We start from the raw sequence: 21,053 nt of genomic DNA, 5'->3' as shown, positions 1-21,053 counted from the left end.
CTGTTGGCCAATAGCGAGAAGAAGATTCTTGGAACCTGATTTAACCAACCACTTAAGATGAATTTAATAACCTCAATTAAAAGGTTTTAATGTGAAATCATTTATGTAGTCTATTACGTTCAATAAAACAAATAAAATGGAGATTACGTGCTTCAGTACTTTCCCCTGTAGGCCTACACACTTCATTAAAGAAGCAACATAACTGACAAAGAGAGATTAAATGCAATAGTTTAAATAGTCTGTACCAAACTGTATCTAAACCAGGAATTCACGCAAGCATAAAGTGTTTAATGGCAAGGTCTAAGCTAAGCTTTGAAACACTTCTTGAAAACTGCTACAGTAAATTTAAAAGGAATTCAAAACAATGTCAGATGCTTATCAGCATCTACAGTTTCGAATTCTGTGTTTGCTATTGATCTTTGTAGTTTTTATTCATTCTACTTGCAAAAATAGACTCGTACAGTTTAATAAAGCTGGAATGCCAGTAGAAGTCATTTCAATTTAGAAATGAATACACAATATGTATAGCCCTGTAAACAGTGTTCATCTTATTTTTTCCTTTTCTTTTTTGATAGGTTAGAAGTCCACTCTAAACAGCTTTTAACAGCTTTGTTAAAAAGTGACATTATTGGTAAAGGTTATCTGAGTCCACTGAGAATCTCCATCACTAGCCTTATCTATCTGACAGCACAAGAGAACGGTCAACTCTTCACTCTTTTTGCTTCCTGCTCATCATCGTCCCCTCCCTTCCTTCCACTTCTTGCTTAATCAATCAGCGCTGATTTGACCATTATTATCTCTGGCACCTACTCTTACACAATGACTGATAGCTCAGGATAAGGCTCACCGAGGCGGCTCGTAGCTTGAGGAAATGAGCGGAACTAAGTGATTAATTATAAGATACAGTGTGTTTCTTAGAGAACTTATGGGCTTTAGTATTATTTGGCTTATTATGTGTATTTAAAAATGAAAGTAAATGTATTTCCAGCAGTATTTTGTATTTTAAACAGTAGTTTTAAGAAGAAATCTGACGTGTTTTATATAAGTTCGTTTATCTGTGACGCAACATTTTGACTTCATGTCATTCGTAAGGTATGCAGATAAGAGGCTTGTGACAGCTTTAATTACGCAGTGGCGTTTGCATCGAAAAGGAAACACATTGTTGGGATACCGCTGGCGATCAGATGGGCAGATGTCTGCAGGGAGATTGGAAAGTGTTTTTACTTTTAGATTTGGCTTGAAGCATTTCCCGGCTGTCACATGGTCAAACCGGTTGGAATGCTTTGAAATGTTCAGACTGTAAAAGATTCTTAATCAGTGAGATCTTTTTATGGGTGAATTTACAATGAAAGTGAAGAATGAGAGAAGCTAAGTGCAGGTGACGGAAAAGCAAGAAGTGTTTCACCTGTGTTGTCTTTTTCTCTGTTGAAAAAATGTAGTTGCGAGCGGGATATATTTCAGGTTGTGTCATTGCTGTGTTCGGCTTGTTGCATTGTTCCTGGGCGGATAGATATGATCTCTTTAGATGGATTTTTTTTTAGGTCGGAAATGTTTGTGGTGGTGTTCTGAGGTCAAAGTGCTGTCGCTGCGCTCACCCACCCCCACAGCCCCTCTCACCTCCAGCCCTCTTCCCTTTTTAAGCTGGACTCAGGAATACCCTTCTGTGCAAAGGGGATCTCTTCCTGTTTGCCAATTGTCAGGCCATTGTCCTCTGACGCCTCTGTTTCCCTGACAAACTGAGGAGAAAAAAAAACACTCGACAGTTTGAATGAGCATGTTCGTGTTTGCCTTGCAATGTGGACTATTTTATGCTCATAGAGTAGTTGGGTTCATGCACTTGTATATTTGACATAGAGCTGGGATGGGCCAGGAGCTGCCCATGCATGAATTACCCCCCCATGCCCAATTTCCACCATTGTCCAAAGCCTGTCCGGAGATCCACGCAACCCACCCACCCCCACTCTACCCCTCATTGTCGGAAGCACCTGTCTCTGTCGCAGCAGTTTAAGAAGGATGACCACCTGTTGTGTCACCGTGTAGGGTTACCACAAAGTTATCTCATTCAAAAAACTTCCACTCAGGCTGGCTCCTGTGATGCACTGCATTTGGTTGCATGTGTTAAGCTCTTTTTAGTTTACGCTTGACTAAAAAGAAAACGAAACAAATCAGTAAAGCATAAAGAAAGCTGCCGATGATGCCCATCTAAGGAGAAGAGATGACAGTCTGACATCAGCACCTGACTGGAAAAACCAGTTTAATGTACCAAGATGAACTGTGCTAAACAGATCTAAGTGATGTACAGATTGTGAAATCTGTACATCTCTTAGTCATTATAAGAGCTATGTAAGTAAGTAGATCTCTTCTTCAGCTCTGTCTTTAAGCTTTTCTTCAGCATCTACAGATAGATTGATACTGTATGATGCCATAAGGGAAATTATCATGCTACAGCAGCAGGATAATGAATAGAAATAGTACAGTCTACAATAAATAAACAGCATAGTTAAAATAAGTAAGTAAAAATGCCACAAGCGCATAGTGAGGGCCTTATGCTGTGAGACAGTGTAAAAATGTATATATGCAAAAGTGATTAAAAAAAAAGAAATAGGTTTAAGTTAAAGAGTAAAAGTAAGATCTAGATTGTGCAAGAGAATAGTGCAGTAATATTGCATTAATAAATATTATGTACGCTATAAATCTTGGGAACAAATACATTGCTGATGTAGTGTTTTATCTTGGGACAGGGAGACTAGTTTTCATGTAATCTAGTCAGTGCAGTTAGCTGTGACATTTTTTTATTTTTCATCTCAGATGCTGTCAATGCGCATTTCCCTTTTGTGAAGTGTTTCCTGAAGATTCTTGGTGTCACAGACAAGTCCCAGTAATTCGATTTAATAACAGTAGTCCAAAGGGATCCAAACACAACAAAACAATACCCAGGCAATAATAAGGATGCTTTTAAACACAGAGATCACAGGGGACAGCTTCCTGGCTGGCTGTCATTAGCCAGGGCTGGGATAACAGTGTGTGATGATGCGGTGGTGGTGGGGTCAGTAAAATCTGGCCCCTCAGATATCCTCAGACAACAGGATGTTATTGAGTATCCAGCCGAGGGAAATTACAGCACACGTGGAAGAAGGATGCGACCTGTGCAAAAATTATAGGAAATGCTAAATGCCTTTGTCATGGTGTTCAGACGTGCTGCTGTGCCATTTTCATTGACTCTCGGGCTAAGGCAAGATGCCGTGACTCATGCTGTATGTTGACAAGTGACAAAACAGCCATTATAAATTTGGGTTTGAGCTGTGACAACAAGCCCAATGTTGTCTACTAGTGATCTCATGTCTGTGTATTTCGGGATACCGCAGCTAATAAGGTCCTGTCAGCATCTATTCAGACATACAGCCGAGATTTCATTCAGCAGAAAAGCATAAAATAAGAACCGCAATAAGACCAAGTCAATCACCCCGAGGAGAAAAGACGTTTGCCATTGTTTGTACCGATCATGCTGAAAAGGGAAAGAGAGCACTCAGGTTACCCAAAGGCAACGTGGTGAAAGAGCTGAGAATAAAAGGGCAGTTTTAAAACAACACAACTTTCAGGTGCCAAGGGTCTTTGATTGCTTGTTTGTGCTCCTTGTTGTATTCACGCTCCCAGAAGTAATGCCAGCGAAAAGAAACGATGATGTCACTGTCTGAAAATAGATCTTCATCTTTCAGTCGAAGCAATTTGTTTCCCTTTATGCTCCGTCTTTCCTCCCGGTCAAAGTTGTCTGTGCACTTCTTCCCGCTACACTGAATCAAGTCTTGCCAATGTCTGGCAGTCACGTTTTCAGACAGCGATGTTTTCATCACAGGCATCTGCAGTGGCTTTGTGGTCTTTATTAGTTAGAAAAAGTGGGAGCTAAGTGGTAGAACAAAACTGAGATATCATGATACTTCGACCTCAGTTAAAGAAGTGGTTTGTAATCACTGTGGTAAAGTCCACAGTAACCAGAGAATCATTAGGGAAATGATAAGTTTCCCTAAGTCATATGTCCATCAGCTCGACGTGTCTCCTGTCTTTATCTCCTTTCCTTTGTTTTGTCTTTGAACCTTACCTGCTTTGTTTTCTGGGTTTGTCACAAAGAGAAGAGGAGGAGCTATCAGCAGGAAAATGAACGTATTGCTTGTGTGCAGACAGATATTACCCTTTCAAAATACAAAACAAATATGTGTTTGTGCGTGCCCTGTAATTTTGCAGTTGACATGTGCACTTAGAGTGGGGCTCTGGGACCCTTTTAATGACCGGGACGGGCAACGCTGGAGACAGGTGGAAGACAGTGCTGTCTGACTGGTCTGAAGTGCGTGCGTGTGTGTGTGTGCATGTGTCTTTGCATTAGTTTCTAAGTAGTTGCACATACTCAGATGTGCCGACAGACATGCTGGCACCCGATGATGTCACTGATGTTGTCACTGAATAACTGTAAGCTTCCTCTTTTTGTGCCAAAAAAAAAAAAGAAATCACACCATTTGTGCTCACTTGCTGAAACAGGACGTTACAATAATAGCAGCACTCTCATTAGCACAGAGTTCATCAGTGCCAAAAAAAGTTTTTGTTTCTTGTATTTCTCAGTATCACTCTATTGTTTGCCCATTGAAAGTGAAGTTGTACAAACTTACACAGATAGCTTTGTATGAGAAAAACTGTAGTCCTGGCACAAAGGGAAAAATACTGTAAAGTACAAGCCCGCACACGTAGTGTTTCTTGTCTGAGTCAAGAAAAGACATAGCATATTGTTTTTGGGGTTTTTTTTGTTTTGGGGGTAGTTGATAGAGCCTCTGTACTCTACTTCCTCTGTTTCATTCTTTATGCTAATCTAAGCTAACTGTGAGGCTAAAAAAATTAAGCTAGCGCTTAAGCAATAGATTCTGCAGTTCCTCAAATGGCCACTTGGGGCTGGTTACAAGAAGAGCAGAAGAAGTGAAAAACCTGGCCAAGACAGCAGGAAGTGAAACAGATACAATTGCAAAGTGGACAAAAAAGAAAACAAATAAAATAAATGTGGTTTAACAGGAACCAAAAACCACAGAACATGTGCTCCATCTTGGTAGGTATTTTTTTCTTTGCTATGTTACTTGGAACTAATGCGTAGATATGTGTATATTTGTTATGCACGAATACAGTTTGCTAGCCAAGTTTTCTAGCTTAGATGATAACTTCACTTCACCGTCTTATCTAGACCTAAATAACATGAGTTACCTAATTGTTAAGTGATAAAGTAGCTGTTTCCAGGTTGGAGACGCTATTGCATCAGACAAAGCTCCACTGCCCCATCCCCTTGAACAAAGCAGTCTTTTTAGTTTTATTTTTTTTCTTTTATTTGATCTTCTTCCTATATTATTACAGCATTTGTCATCATATAGTATTGATTTTTAAAAAAATTTTTGGTAACATTTTAACCCTCATCCTGCACATTACCTTGATTAATACTGTTTATATTAGCCTAATAATAGAACTATAGCTAGCTAGCTGAAGATAAAAGAACATAACACGGTATTTAAACTGGTTTTTCACTAATATTGTTAATATTTAGGGTTTGTTTCCATTGGTTTTAGCCCATTAACTCATTTATGTCTTATTTTAACACTCCTTGTATTGACAGTTATCAGTGTTTTCAAGTAACTTCAAGATACCCATTCGCTGTATTTAAACGATTTAAGCACTCATCGAGTGCCTGTAAACTCATTTTCTTTTGTGATTCATAGAGCGGTGCTGCTTGGGTGAAGGTATTTCATTTGATACTTTGTTTTAAAAACCATCACACACAAGAAATGCATTTTGGTCAGCACTGCTAATAATTAAAGAATTGTCAAGGTGAGATTCAAAGGATTATTATTTCCTGTGTAAGGAACTGATTGCACTCACTGAAGAGGGCACTTACAAAGTAAGCAAGGGGTAAGCATGAATACGCATACAGCTAAGCATATTGCATCAGCTTAGGGGTCACAGTCAGGCTTCCTGTGGATCTTTGTTTAAGATATAAAAGGAAGTTAAGCGTGTATGTGTGTGGGTGTATGAGAGAGAAATGGTGAGGGGAAATTCTACAAGTGGCTAAAAAGTGACTGCATGGATCAGGTTGGCCTCATGGATGGCTACTTGTTCAAGAGCCATCCAAAAATATGAGGAGGTTGCTCCTTAGAGACAAAAAATATGATAGATGTAGACAAAGACAAAGATATATATACACAAACACACATACAGACATGTCAAAAAGAGAGTTTTTACAGGATCCCTGTGAAAATCTTAGTACACACCATCTACTTCCATAAGAATCAAAAGGGTAAATAGCATGCAGGTGCCGCAAATTTAAATGCAAGTGGTTCTTTGATCATCAAAAAGAGTGAGCATCTCTATAAAAGCTTTCATTTTGGTAGTTTGTTGGTTTGGAGAATTCAGGTGTAAAATCCTACAATCTTCCCAGGAGTGGATGTCCCAAAAAACCCAAGAGCCACATTTCAGACTCTTTAGGCCCCAGTTAGCAAGCTAAATGCTAAAGTTGGAGCATGACTTAAGTTTGTAAAAGTTGCATATGTACAAACCGATTCTGGAAAAATGTCCCGAACAGACCAAAGTAGATATGTTTGACCATTGATGGAAACCAAACCAAACACAGGATATCAGCGTAAACGTCTCTTATTAAATGTGAAGCACAGTGATGAAGGGGTGAGGATTTGGCTTATTAAGGATTCACAGGACATGGGAACCTTACTGTCATGAACTCCTCTGTATGCCAAATTCTAGAGTCAGATGTGAGGCCATCTGTCCGACAGTGACAGTGGCAAACCTACAAGACAGTGGCTGAAAATGAGAATAACCTAGGCGTTGCAATGGCTTGGTCAAAGTCCAGACCTAAACCTCAATGAAATGCTGTGGTGAGAGCTGTTCTTAAACAAATGCAAACCTCAATGAATTGACATAATGTTGTAAAGAAAAGCGGGTTAAAATTCCACCCCAGTGATGTGAGAGAATGACGTACTGACAGTCATACAGTAAATGATGACTTCAAGTTATAGCTTCTAAAGGTGGTTAGAATCTTGGGGCGCACTAAGTTTTTCAGATTGTGAAAACTGTCCTGTGGAAACTTTGTTTTTCACATGACTTTATAACGCTACTGTGTATGTTTAAGAGATTCTGACTACTTACCATTTTCTTTGGGGTTGGGCAGATAGGTTGAAAAAGAGAGTGTGTGTTTGCGTGAGTGAGTATGTGTAATAGTTTGTGTGCATCCTTCCCGGATGACAGGCCCCTCTGTTGGTCATTATTACAGTCTGGCTTAGTAATCAAGAGGAAGACTAAACAATGTGAGAAGGCTTTTGATACAGGCAGGTGTGGCTCCTGGGGGTCTGACACTTCCTTGCTTGTACAACTGTCTGTCTAAAGATGTCAGTGTCTGTAAGCACACCCTTTGTTTTCCCACTCAATGCTTCAAGTGAAATTTAATGCAGCAACTGCTTCGTCTTTCTTTTTTTTTTTTTAGATCAGAAACAAATGCTGTGGCTATTTTAGAGTAATAGTTGGACCTTAAAGAGAGTCAAAACGTTTCCCAAGTATTAGTAATGGTGATAAAGAGGCATGATGCAACTGAAGAGTGAGAAAAAGTACACCTCATTTCAGACAAAATACTCAGGAAGAACTTTAAGGGGTCAACCACAATGCTTTGGTTCTCAGAGCAGCATGTTGGTTTCGATTATTAACCATCAGGTTACTGTAAACTCATGTGATGCTGTATGGAAGCTTGTGCAGTAAAATAAACAGTGAATCAAATTTATTTTTAAACCCAAAGAAACTGTTTTTACAGAGAACTGAGGATTGCTATATGCATGACAAGACTGGCATGACATTCTGATGCCAGTTAGGATAAGAACATACAGACACCTGTAATTTCTACTATCCAGCCTGAGTAACATTTAAAAAAGAAAGAAGTGTTCTGGATTATTAGTATTGAATTAAGTTTTTATTAAAAAACATCTTTTGTGGGTCAGCCGAGTACAGTGATACATTTTTTTCTTCCTGTTCTCCTCATCTCTGTGGGTGGCTTTGTCAGGATCTGAAAAGACATCTGTTGTGAAGCGCAGTAGCATTCCTGGCCCTGAAACCACGATAATAACCCTTGGCCTGTCAACAGGAGATCATCCAGCAATTGAAGAGAGATGGCTGGACTGGGTGGGTGGTGGCTGTGGTGCAGCGCTGTCGGGTTTTGTTTTTTTCAGATTAACACATGAAATGGATCAGAGGACAGAAAAAAAGATGGAGAAAGACGGGGTGCATCAGTGTTTTTCTAATTTAATAAAATAAACCCAATTCATTCATTGTGTTCACATTGCTACCACTGACATGTAGATGAAGCATATCTTGCCTCAATCAACTGTCAAAGACCGGATGAAATGCACGTGAGAGTAAATGTTTCCTCAACCACAAGCTGTCGAGAGTATAGGGTATTTCGAGGTAAAGGAAATCACTTAAAGTAACATGAAATGGATGGGGAGGCTGTCATGGCTGACAGGCTGATAACACCACAGTAAGGCAGGGTGACATAGGTCAGAGTAGGGGACAGTGACAGCAAGATAGCTGTGATAAAATTCTAAATATTTCTCCTTGAGTCAGCCGTAAAACTTCAGAAAAAAAGCCAGAGGTGGAGGCTCTGTTGAACAATTGAGGGGTAATGGGTTATAAAATGGGCTCAGTCTTAGCCATCTCTGCCAAAGTGCATTGTCCTCATTCTTGCGGGAGGTGACAAGGAAGGAGTGGTCACCTTTGGTTCTCCTGCGAGACATAACCCAAGGCAGGTTGCAGATTCGGGCATGGAAATTATAGAGTAACCCATTAATGGAGCCTTCCCCCACAGGTATTCTTGGCTTGTGTTAAAGCAGGTTTCTGTATGGAAGTCTGTGAAATCTTACTGTTGATTAAGTGTAATTTTAAAGTAATTATAAAATAGTATTTACATGTACCGCAGGAGATTTAATCAATTCGATGATTAAAGAGAAAAATTCTCAAAATTTGAAAAAATGGGTAGATGCTGTGGTCTATTTTGGTTGAACTAACCCTTTCAGCACAAAAAAGCTGAATGTATCTAATGCAAAGAAAAATTTAGAGCTGGTGCTATTTCATGTAAGGGCAATGCAGAACGATCCAAGTTTTCCGAGATGGGTGCAAATTGAAACCTGCTGCTCATTGTGAGCTAGCTAAGAGCTAATGGCTGTACAGTTGGCACACTGACTTCTGTTTGGCAAAGCCAAATTCATGCAAATGATGAAAGTAAAACATTTGCTTCACTTTCTGCCTGAAAGCACTTTTAATCCCAGTCTGCTCAGCGTTTATTGTGATACTGTAAATCTAAGGGTGGCTGTTCTTTAGCAAAATACTCATTGCCCTGCTTTGGGTACATGACGTGTCTACTTTCACTTCCTACAGCACATCCTAAACCGGTTAAAGTCAGTCATCTTGTTATTGTTAGTCTACTTGTATGCAGCTTACACTTCATTACACTTCCTGCTCACTGACTTCATTCTAAGAATGCCATCTCAATTATCAGATGATCTAAACCAAGTTATAACCAGCTACACGGGTATATGTACACCCATACTCAAAAACCTCCACACGTATGTGTAAGTTTGTCTCCAGGGCCTGTGCACAACTCAGACTAGAAGTCCATGCTGTCATTATGAGAATTACTCACACATACCTATGAGTAATAGACATAGTGTAGAGAAGGTCCAGATAAAGAGGCATTAGAGAGGAAGAGGAGGAGGAGAGGAGAGCTGAATAGAAGGTGATGAATGAGATGACTGAAGGCAAAGAAAGAGAACGAAAGAGTGAGAGACAGAAGTGGATTTTAAATTACATGGTGGCTCATGTCAGCAGTCCTAATTAGTAGCTTGGTCAGGTGTGGTGAGTGGGCAGGAAGCATGAAAAGGACAAAACACCACAAAAACAAAGAAGAGTCTACAAGCGCCAGAATCCACTTGACATATGCCAGTGCATTATGAACCTCCCCAAATTGAAAGTGAATGTGACCAGTGTAGATGTTCAATGTGGAATTAAGTTTACAGATAGGTGTACGGCGTGGCCGTTCAGAGCGTGGCGCGTGTCTAGCGCGTGGGTAACGAGAAAGAAAATTCTGACAATTCCTGAGCTGGCTGGAAGCCGGCCAAATCAAATGTTGCTTTTGGAGAGAAGTCAAGAAGAGGAAGGAGCGGGGGTGGAGGTGAAAACAGGGCTGTAGATCTCAATCTTACCTGGGCATTAACAAATTCTGGACCTCCCCCCCAGTGAAGTAGTGTGTAGTAGCTGATTACAAATCTACATGCACCAGAACACACCCTCAAGAGTTTTCCATTTATTTGTTTGTCTTTATCGCAGCTTATAAAGATTTCTAAGGTGTGACACTGCTTCTTGTTGCACCAGCTTGCATTTTAATTTCGAATAAGGTGTGCATGCACAATATAACCCAGAAACTGTCGATGTGTATTTGTTTTCAGGATTCTGATTAGAAGTACCTATTTCATCATTCTTAGTATTACAGTGACATAATACCATAACAAAAATTTCGATTAATCTCATGGGTTTGTGTATCTAAAGCTCGGAAGCATCAAGTATCAATATGAATGAGTCAACCAAGCAAAGCAGACGTATTTCTACTTACAGCTGTTTATTTGGTACCTCTGACTTGGTATGCAATAAAGATAACCTGGGTGCATTTAATGTGTATGTTTTTTTAACTGATGATCTCATTTAGCTACAGAACATACAGAACAATTGCTTCGTTTAAAAGACTATTACAGACGATGAAGTTTTACAGGTTGTTAATTCTTTGTTGCGGTTAAGATATCCTTATTACACGATTACGTGGATTTCGACTAATCTGACTAACTTTAAACCTACAATTTACAAATAAATGATCTAATTTCCTCTGCTCCGCGTCCTTGACTCTCTAACATAACACAGGTATGCCGTCTTCCAATCCACAACAGATCGAAAATGAAGATGCATTTGTTTGATCCGGACATAGCTGTGTGACAGCCTCCCCGGAGAAAGCCTGTTGCCTCGGGGCAAGAGTGTGACACACACACACACACACATGCACATGCACATGCACCCACACACAAACACGCTCCAAGGAGGAGTCATGGGGCAAAGGGGAGAGAGGGGGAGGGAGCATGAGAGGAAAGGGAGTGTATCTCTCTCTCTCTTACACTGTCAAACACACACACGGTGTATGTGAGCAAGACTCACATACACTGACTGCTCAGTTGCGCAGTCAGTATACTGAGGTCTGCTCAGAGAGAGAGAGAGAGAGAGAGGAAGAGAAGACAAGAGGCAGAGAACAGCCACTGGTTGCTTCTAGACACTCAAGCTCAAGAAGGGCACAGACAGCCTGACCTATGTGTGGCTCCTCACAAGGCTTTACAGTAAGTCTGCAACATCTGTCTCAGATCATCTTCTTAATTTTTACAGGAATAATTTCGATTGTTCTAATGATTTCAGCATGTTTAAGAAGGGTTAGACATTTTTGGCTCGACTTTTCTTTTCTGCATTACGACACTCTCCCACGAAGCGCAATCTCAAAGTGTGCTTTCTAGAGTCAGCCCGTTACATGTCGCCCCCGAGCCACAGCTGTGTGCTCTTGACTCATGTCTTGATTTTTCAGAATATATTTTCTGCTGTGTCACTTGGTTCAATGGTTTCGGAGTGAGCTGTCACACTTGTGACAGTCATTGCGAGTCAGCTGTGGTGACACTTCAGAGAAAAAAAAAATAAGGTGTAACATCATATATAGATCTCATCTCTTTGAACTTTTATTTGCATTTGAGAATACGTTGACATTCTTTTGTTATTGCAGCATATATGCCACTGAGTACAGTTTCTACCACTAGTGCTGAAAACAACAAAAAGATGAGCGGTGGGCTTTCTATCGCGGCTTACTGACTGTAGATTTATTTATACATAAATGTGGAGAATTTAGAATTTCTATTCCTTGCAGTCATTCCCTCAGGAGTGAAGTTTTGACTTGACTTTTTATCTCTCATCAGTAAGGAACATAAGTCACATGAGTGTTTACCATATATTAGCAAGAACCAGGCTTATCTACCATTATCTCAGAGGCAAACTGATGAGTCTACAAAGGAAGAAGTTCTCAGACAACACATCTGAGCGTTGTCTTTTAATCACGAGCCTGCCATCCGCTTTTTCACTCTTCTTTATTTCAGTCTGGGAGCCGTACCTTTTGTCGCGGCTGAGCTGCCTGACAGTCGCAATGTCGTGAGAAGGGAAAGAGTGAAAATAAGGGACAGAAAGAAAAGGAAATGGAGAGTAGAGTGGCACTTCTTTTCTTTGTTTCGACAATTAAGAGCGGTTGTTTAGGAAAGGGAGCCACTTCGGGGCTGGCAATCAATGAGCAGATGTACTGCTTTTGATCAATTGGTGGTTTTTTTTGTTTTTGTTTTTTTACATGTGTCTTAATATTATGGGTTTTTTGTGGACTGAAATCAGGCATATCTCACTCTAGCAGCCCTTCTGTGGCTTTTTAATACGGTAAATAGTCACTATAGAGTGTTAAGACCTGGCCGACAGCCAAGTCTCAGTCAGTTCAGAGGAAGTCTGGTTGATTCCCTGGTAGTGCGGGTTTCCTTGTGAAAGTGGTCCTGCTTCGGGGCTGACGTGCACAGGAACCTCCGTTATAGCCCCGGGGTTGTATTCTGAGTCACAGGATGTAAAGGACAGAGGGGGGCCAATGGGACAGCAAACTTGAAGGTTCCACTTTGAAGTTTGTTTGTCCGGTGTTGGCAGTTGACGGGAAAGTTAGTTTCTCTACTTCTACAGCATCACAAACATCCCACTGCCTCCTTCTCTATATCACACTTCACAATCTGGGACCTACTTTTAGATTCATTCAAAACTCGACTCGATTCTGCATCTGCTGTTTTTATGAAAGAAAGGTTTGCCTTCCACCCTGTAGAACCAAAATAGGTTTTAATAATAAAATCAGATATAGAATCATAGGGATTTAAGAGCATTTTTCTTTATTTTCCATAGGCCGCCTCTTCATGTACCTCAATCATGTTAACCTCAGAGAAGTCAGCTCAAACTGTGGGTGCCACTGCAGGGATGCCAGGAAAACACGATGTTGATATGACATCATGGAGCGAGGCAGACTTTGAGGAGAACTGCACTTACATCGTGAAGGACCAACCTCTGGAAGGCGAGTCCGAAAACAACTGCAAGACACGAGCTGAGAGATCGTTGCCCAGGAACCTGGCCCTGAAACGCTGCCACGACTCAGCAGAGGTACACAAGGCCTTCCGTGTTTGTTCTTTTAAAAACAGGCAAGACATTTATGAAGACAAATAGTCCCAGTTCAAATATATCAAAGGAGCTATGTGATGTTCAGTAGCTCTGCATGTTTTTAGTAAATGACGATTCTTTGCGTCACTCCAACATCCTTCCATCCTCTCATCTATCCTCCAGTGGGAAGTACTTGACATATTGTTGTCTAATTTGAGCTTTTCCTCTCTGCTATGTGTATGTCGAAGCAAACACAGACACAATAGCCAAGACTCTGGGCACTCAGCCTGAGGGCTCTATGATTAGTAGTTATCTTAGGTTCCCATCCCTTTGTTCCAGCAGAAAATTACACCATTAGGCAAAAGCCCATAATATACATAATACCCTAAATGTTCTTCCAGGTAAAATATGTGTCATCTAGCATGGAGAATTATTTCCATCCTCTCATCTATATATAAGTGAGTGGATAAGGAAATGACAATCATATAGTGTGGTAAAAGCATGATAAAAGGTTAACCGCAAAGAACTAGTCATGAAAAGGAAACACTAAATTTCCTCTACAAAAAGACTGCAAAGGAAGGTAGTGAAGGGAGATCAGAGGAAGTATCCCTGACATCTGCAGTAAAATACCTGCATTTACCACTTTGACCTTCTAATAAGAAATGTCTGGTTGACACTAAAGAACAGGATACATGACAGTAATCTGTGACACAAGGGCAAGTCAAATGATGCCTTTAGACAAAGCCATTGAATGCAAGGACAAAAATATCTTGATAAACTAACGACAAAACTGTAGGCCTGAGTCTATAGCGGCTGGGTCAGATACATACAGTGTAAAGATGAAAGAGAAATACACTACCGTCGCTTTAGGGCTTTTGCTTTTTGAACATGGAGCTCAAGGTGCTGGTTGGGGTGTGACCATGACACCTTATCCACTCTTCCCCACCCTGGAGGACTGAGACAGAGGAGTGAGTTTCACACCTGGTAGTAGAAGAACAAGACTAGTAGTGAAATTTTAATATGGGAGAGAAACTAAAGATAACTTGGTCGATTGGCTTATTAAATATTTAACATGTGAAAGAAAGAACACATTCAGTCACAGCCTCTGAAAATCCTCTCAGCCTGTATATTATAAAATAAGGACAACCTGCTTAATTGCCTTTTTCCTTTTTTCCACATAAGTGTCTCCAGGGGACAAAAATATTCAGTGAATTGACCAGATTCTTTGGAGGCTGTATTCCAAAGAATCTCATCCCTCTCAGGATGTTTTAACAACTAAACGTGCATTTAACTGCTTGCTCAGATCTTCCGTTCTATTAACTGATTATGTGCTCTCTTTGTTTAACAGGTGCTTGGGGTGATGACTAAGGAGATCATTCCGAAGGGAACACGTTTTGGCCCTTTGGTGGGGGAGAGCTACACCAACGAAACTCTGCCGAAAGACGCCGACAGGAAGTACTTTTGGAGGGTAAGCAAACCTCATGTGAGACTCTGCAAACTTAAATGTTAAATTCAACGATGTGCCTTTCAGAACTGTTCACATCCTGTATCTCTGACTGACTGGAGATGCTGCTTTGGCTATGTCGTGGCACGAGTTAGCAAATGTGGTCAACGTCTGACATCCTGTCAATGTATGAGTCAAATTTGTCAATGGTCTGGTGTTTTTAAATGCCATTTGACTTGATAGCTTTCAAAAGTGCATGCATCATATATGTCAGTGTGTTTGCCCGTTCTGTGCGCTTCTGTCTGAGGTCTTTCTCTCTCTCTCTCTCTCTCTCTCACACACACACACACACACACACACACACACACACACACACACGCACAAGCACACACACAGCTGTTTGGTTTCAGTGACGCAGCGGTTCTCCTGTGTCTTCGCTTCTCACAGTAGTGGTATCACTGCCAGTAAATACACCATACACATGTCCGCACTTCTCCAAACTAACAAACTCTCACACTGACTAAGCAAGGAAGTGGCTTCAAGCCTGAGAACTGTTTATGTTACATATTCAGCAGCATCAGGGCATCTTCCATTGCACACATGCTCCTGTGTAATTCTATAGTATACACTCAGCAACCTTGACATCATGCAACCCCAACCAAAATTTGCAACAGTCTGACAATTTGTTAATAATACAGCCATGACTCAAGCAACAGCACAGAAAGAACACTTTTGTACAGAGGAAGGGAGGAGGTGAATAACTTCACCGTGAATGTAACAGGTGAGAGTAAGGAGTGGGTGAAACAGTATACCCAATACTACAATCCAGTCATACAGAGATATTCTTTTTGAGTGTTCCCTTTGTAACTCATATTGTGTGCTGCAAAGACTTGCGCCTATCCAACACGAAAGAAATTACAGCATTTACCATAAAGGCACGAGGAAACTGTGACTTCATGGTTTCAGGTTCACTTCTAATCATCAAGTGAATTATTTCTGATCTCTTGTTCTGCTCACGCTATAGGTCTTCTCAGAGGGGCGCTTACACCACATTCTGGATGGGCTGAATGAAGAGCGGAGCAACTGGATGCGTTACGTCAATCCAGCATGCTCTGTGGAAGAGCAGAACCTGGTTGCATGCCAGAGTGGCTTGGACATCTTCTTCTACACCACCAAACGGCTTCAGCCAGGCCAGGAGCTTCTGGTGTGGTACTGCTCTGAGTTTGCCCAGCGTTGTAACTACCCTCCACTGGGACAGCTGGCTATCGACAAAAACGGTAAGTACGTGTGTTTTTGTGTGTGTTGTCAATTTAGGAATGCGCAAGGACCGAGTGCTGCTGAAGTCAACAGAAACTAACACCATGCCCACGCATCGAGACGTATCTGGTTTGTTCTGTCATTGTTAAGTAAGGCCCCCAGTCAAAACGCCAGCCGACTGACACACTCTTTGTGTAGGTGTTTAAGAACTTACTCCGTCACACCCATAGCTCCTTTGTTAATGCAGAACACAAAGGAGGATAGTGGAGACTTGAAAGCAGAGAAGAGCTGTCTCCAGGTGCAGCAGCAGTACTAGAGTAAGATGAGACCAATTTCAGGATTTTAAGCAATGTTTCAGTTTCCCTTTTAAACTCCCACATAGAAGGCTGCTGGCGGCTCATTCAGCCAGACAGCATTTGGCATTCATTCACAAACAGTAGGAATGCGCATGCTAGCAGAAAGACCACATGCACGCAGCAAAATACAAAGTCAAACACAGTCACAAAAAGAGGCCGCTAGAGGTGCTGACGGCACTCTGGCACGACTCCCTTTATTTATTTGGTTCTTAAGGAGGAAGCGAGGTAGGAAGTTCTCTGCTGACTACTTGAACTTCCTGACAAGGTGACCAACTGACAGATTGATATCTCACTCAGTGTTGGCTGTTTGTTTGCTGAGAGCTGGCCTCCCTGGAGTGGGGGCAGGGTAACCTGGGAGTGAACAAAAGATAAGAGATGTGCTGTTTGTGTGGCTTGTGGGTTAATTGTGTCTAAAAGTAGGTGAAATGTACATGCATACCACTGTATTTGGTCTTCCTCTCTGTTGTCGGTTTGAGTCCCTTGTTTATTCTGTGGTAAAGTCAGTGAAGCAGTATCTTTTTACCTAGATGAAATGCAGATTTCAATCCAGATTTTCAATCCACCTTATAAAATAATTTATATCTGTTTGGGAGCTGTAGTTTATTTGTCACTTCAAAATGACAAGTTGTTTTTTTTGTCTCCTGTACACTGTGTATCCTGTCTGGCTTGTGACAGAAAATACACCTTCAACTGCCCAGCCCTCTAATGCAAATAGCACACTGTATCCACTGACTCTTGCTCTCTGTGCTATCTGTATCATGATCAGATCCCCATTGTTTCTTTTCTGGTGTCCACTTTCACAGAGTGCAAAGGTCAGTCGCATCTGATAAAAAAATGTGCATCTCCTGAAGTTTAAAGTAAATAGCTGGGCTAGCGTAGGTACTTTTGAAAGCAAACGTGCATAGTGATTAAGAAAGAAAACATACACGCGTGCTTGATAAGACGAGTATGTGCTTGTATGGCTGCAAGTGTCAGTTAGTTGAATGATGATAATGTTACACCTAGTGAATGTTAAGAAATGAGTCTCCTGTCTCTGATGATCTTTCTCTATTGCTTATCTGTCTAACAGAACAGAGTCCAGCGAAGAAGACAACAAGGAAACGAGGTCATACAGTCTCTGAAATCCTACAAGACGACCCCTCCAAATCCCCTTCTAACTGCATCAGACGTCTAGACAGTTTTTTGCCTCAGACAAATGTCTCAGCAGATTTTCCTTTATGTCCCAGCGTTGTCTACCCACCTCAGCCTATCTCCGAATCTATGCATGCTAATAGATATGCATTTCTACCACCTCTGCCATCCTGTAGCCCTCCAGCTGCCAAAAGGCAAGCACTAAGCATTCCTGTCCCTGCTAATGTCCACTTTGCCTTTCAGCACAGTCAAGGCCCTCCCGTAGCAAAGCCTTACCAAGATCCCTGTATGCCCGATATGGCTAATTCTACTCTAATGCACGGCCCCTATCTACTGCCCCACTACTCACTTGGCCTTCTACCTCATTCATATCCATTCTACCGTGATCGACTGAAACCTCACTTGGCAGTCTCACCCCATGTATCGCCCTTTCACAACTATGCACATTTTCAATCGCCTTTAACCAGCGGTTGCAAAGACTTGACACGTGCACTTTCTGATTCCAAACCAGACCTCTTTCTTTCACCAATCCGTGAGCACAGAGACAACAAGGACCTCATATCCAAAAGAAGAGCCTACCTCAGCATCCCCTCACACGACCTCAGAGATTTCAAACACTCCCCTCCCACCAACATTCACACAGACCTCGCTATGCCTGCCACATCCACCGCCTCATCTATGGTCACTAAAATCTGTGAAGCACAGCCTTCTCTCGCTCCTGGAGGATGCTCGCCGCAAGAGGGAATGGCAGCCTCCTCAAACTGCCTCCCTTCCAATTTTACCTCTGCCACGCAAAGTGAAGCTGAGGATGCAATGGACCTAAGCAAGACAAAGCAAAGTGGGCAGATAATTGGCTACAAGACCCTGTCCTACCCTCTGATGAGGCAGAATGGAAAGATCCGATATGAATGCAACATCTGTGGAAAGGTCTTTGGGCAGCTGTCTAACCTTAAGGTTAGTTCTTCTTCAACACATTAAAGCAGTGTGAAAGAAAATGACAACCACCAGTTGAATACAGTGACTAGAGTATAGTATAATTGAATTAACCAGTTCCTCTGATTTCCTTTGTTTGATTGATAACAAATAAATTGTCATATCTCCGACATCTTCTCAGGTTCATCTGCGAGTACACAGCGGGGAGCGTCCCTTCAGGTGTCAGACCTGCAATAAGAACTTCACACAGCTAGCACACTTGCAGAAACACTACCTGGTTCATACAGGAGAAAAGCCCCATGAATGCAAGGTAAGGCTGCAGCTGTCGGAAATTGCTGGAAAGCATTAGACGCCTTATATCACTCTCATAGTAAATACGTAGGTGGACTAAAAGTTTGTACGTCAGCAACAAAACATCAAAACATCACAGCGGTTATGTGACTAAGAACAAAATAAAGACTCATACAGAGATTCCCCTCTGCTGTGTTTTTACATAGGTGTGCCACAAGCGATTCAGCAGCACTAGTAACTTGAAGACCCACCAGCGGCTACACTCAGGTGAGAAGCCTTACCATTGCAAGCTCTGCCCTGCTCGCTTTACTCAGTTCATCCACCTCAAACTCCACAAGCGCCTCCACACTGGCGAGCGACCACACCGCTGTCCTCACTGCCCCTGTGCCTATCTCCATTACTGCAGCCTCCAAGTGCACCTCCAAGGCTTCTGCCCTCTCTTGCCCTTGGCCTCACACAGATACTCGTCAGAGGAGCTATGTCGAGTTAACTCTGAGATTGAGAGGTTTGACGTGAGTGAGGCAGCAGAGGAGCTTGAAGCCATGGCTGCAGAGGTTGATATGGACAAGGGGAATGTTACCGACCTAATACAGAAGATAGAGACCTGTGTCTCGGGCCACCGGGATGCTGACAGAGGGGAGTCTGAGAGAACCAACTACAAATCAGCAAAAGAGCGCTCGGGTGTTCAGCTGCATCACAGCAGTCCTGTACCTCTGCATCCAGCCAGCATCAAGCTGGAGTCAAGCTGCATAGCAGAGCCCTAAGACAGCCCTGCTAATCCATCCATATAATCCTTACAGGTCAACTCAGCAGCTGTCTGTTACTGCCCTATTTGAAGTAAAGCCTTATCTCAATCATGGATTTCCTAGCCTATACTCTACATAGACCACAGCATGTGAAAAATCAAGACTTAACCAGCCTGGCCTGGAAAAAAGTGAGTTTTTAAAAAATAAATGTATAGATCTTTGTTAATTTATTCAATTACTTTTAATCTAAAATGTACAAAAAAACACATTTTTTGATATTTTGACTTTTATATCTCTGGAATGTCTTGATGGAACAACTACACATGTGATTATGCATTAAAAATAACAAAGATGTTTGCTTTAAAATGTGGTTTTAGTGTGAGACTGAATGTTTCTGTTTGTGTATGTATGCGTAATTGTGTCCCTTGATTCAAGTAACTATTACTGTACAAGCATGACTTTATATTGTAAGTGGGTTAAGCACTGAAATGACAGCAAAAAGAAACCTCAACTTGCCTTCTGGGTGAGTATACAGTGCTGAATCGGAGTTGCAGATAAACATCCTGTTATGAGTCTTGGGATACTCACAACCAGTAAATACCAACCCGTCATCATGGAAGGAAAAAGAAAAAAACACACACACACACAAAACTGAACAAGATTATCTTCATGATCAATATCCTGTGAATAATTTTATACATGTATATCTATATTTGAGTTTTGGTATTAGGCAGTTGTCAGACATTTCTCCCACAATGTGTGACTCCATAGTTTAGTACGACATATAAATAAACTAAAAATCAAACAAAGAGAACAAAACAGACTTAAGATGACTACTTTTATTCACAATGAACGCTGATTCGTATAGTGCAGGCTTGTGAATAAAACTGCAACCATATCTCTATATTAACAGGGCTATACTTGCTATACTCAAGAATTATTACAGGATTTTCTATCCAGTATCCTTCTATGGTTCTTTTGCTAAAACCTAAAATAGTGTAGTTGTGGAAAAGGTTAAAAAAGTGCCAATTTGTGCTAGTGATGATGAGGTAATGGGGCTCTTGTAAACTGCTATGGAGCTTTTTCTCCATTTAAGAAAGTAAATTAAAGAAGTGGTGGGTCAAGTAGGTGTCATTAATGGCTTTCAAAATGACACAATCGTGACACAGTCCTCAAAATATGGGGCGTAGAACTACTGTAAGTGGGGCATGAACTATTAAGGAAAGACTCCAGCTGATGTCATGACCTTCAATTAATTGAAATTAAATCTTCCTTTTTATTCAGTGTTTATTTATTTAAACTTGATTTAACCAGGAAGCCCCATTAGATTAAAATCTGTTTTTTTTTTCAAAATGACAAAAAATTGTTAAAACAAATATAACATGAATGCACATAAAGTAAAAAATAAATAAATTAATAAATAAAACAAGTCAGAGTCAACAAGTAACACAAGTCCTGCTTATGAATAGCAACTGCAGTCTTCTTTCACAGAAGTCGTTATCCTAGGGCTAAACTATACCAGAGGGACGGAAGCATTCAGATTTGGTGTACTCTTAAGGTTAATTCATGATC

The 21,053-nt window shown here is 41.2% G+C and overlaps 1 protein-coding gene across 3 annotated transcripts; it reads left to right on the top strand.

Annotated features, from left to right (window-relative positions):
* Window positions 1-5,022: 5,022 nt before the first annotated feature.
* Window positions 5,023-20,387, top strand: prdm1c (PR domain containing 1c, with ZNF domain). Of its 3 annotated transcripts, XM_039599254.1 has the most exons (8): window positions 5,023-5,086; window positions 13,075-13,326; window positions 14,672-14,791; window positions 15,792-16,044; window positions 17,450-18,465; window positions 18,626-18,754; window positions 18,942-19,002; window positions 19,142-19,385. In XM_039599254.1, the coding sequence occupies exons 1-8, from the start codon at window positions 5,039-5,041 to the stop codon at window positions 19,249-19,251; spliced, it is 1,989 nt and encodes a 662-aa protein (XP_039455188.1). In that variant the 5' UTR covers window positions 5,023-5,038; the 3' UTR covers window positions 19,252-19,385. The 3 variants fall into 3 exon arrangements, with proteins under 3 accessions (XP_039455188.1, XP_039455187.1, XP_031600631.2); XM_039599253.1 differs by having other exon boundaries at window positions 5,030-5,086; window positions 18,942-20,387; XM_031744771.2 differs by lacking the exon at window positions 5,023-5,086 and adding an exon at window positions 11,270-11,450 and having other exon boundaries at window positions 18,942-20,387.
* The last annotated feature ends 666 nt before the right edge of the window (window positions 20,388-21,053 follow it).

This window comes from Oreochromis aureus, linkage group 15 (assembly GCF_013358895.1).
Source record: "Oreochromis aureus strain Israel breed Guangdong linkage group 15, ZZ_aureus, whole genome shotgun sequence".
NCBI lineage: Eukaryota > Metazoa > Chordata > Actinopteri > Cichliformes > Cichlidae > Oreochromis > Oreochromis aureus.
Note: the sequence above shows the minus strand (reverse complement) of the source record. Positions and strands in the feature narration are given on the sequence as shown.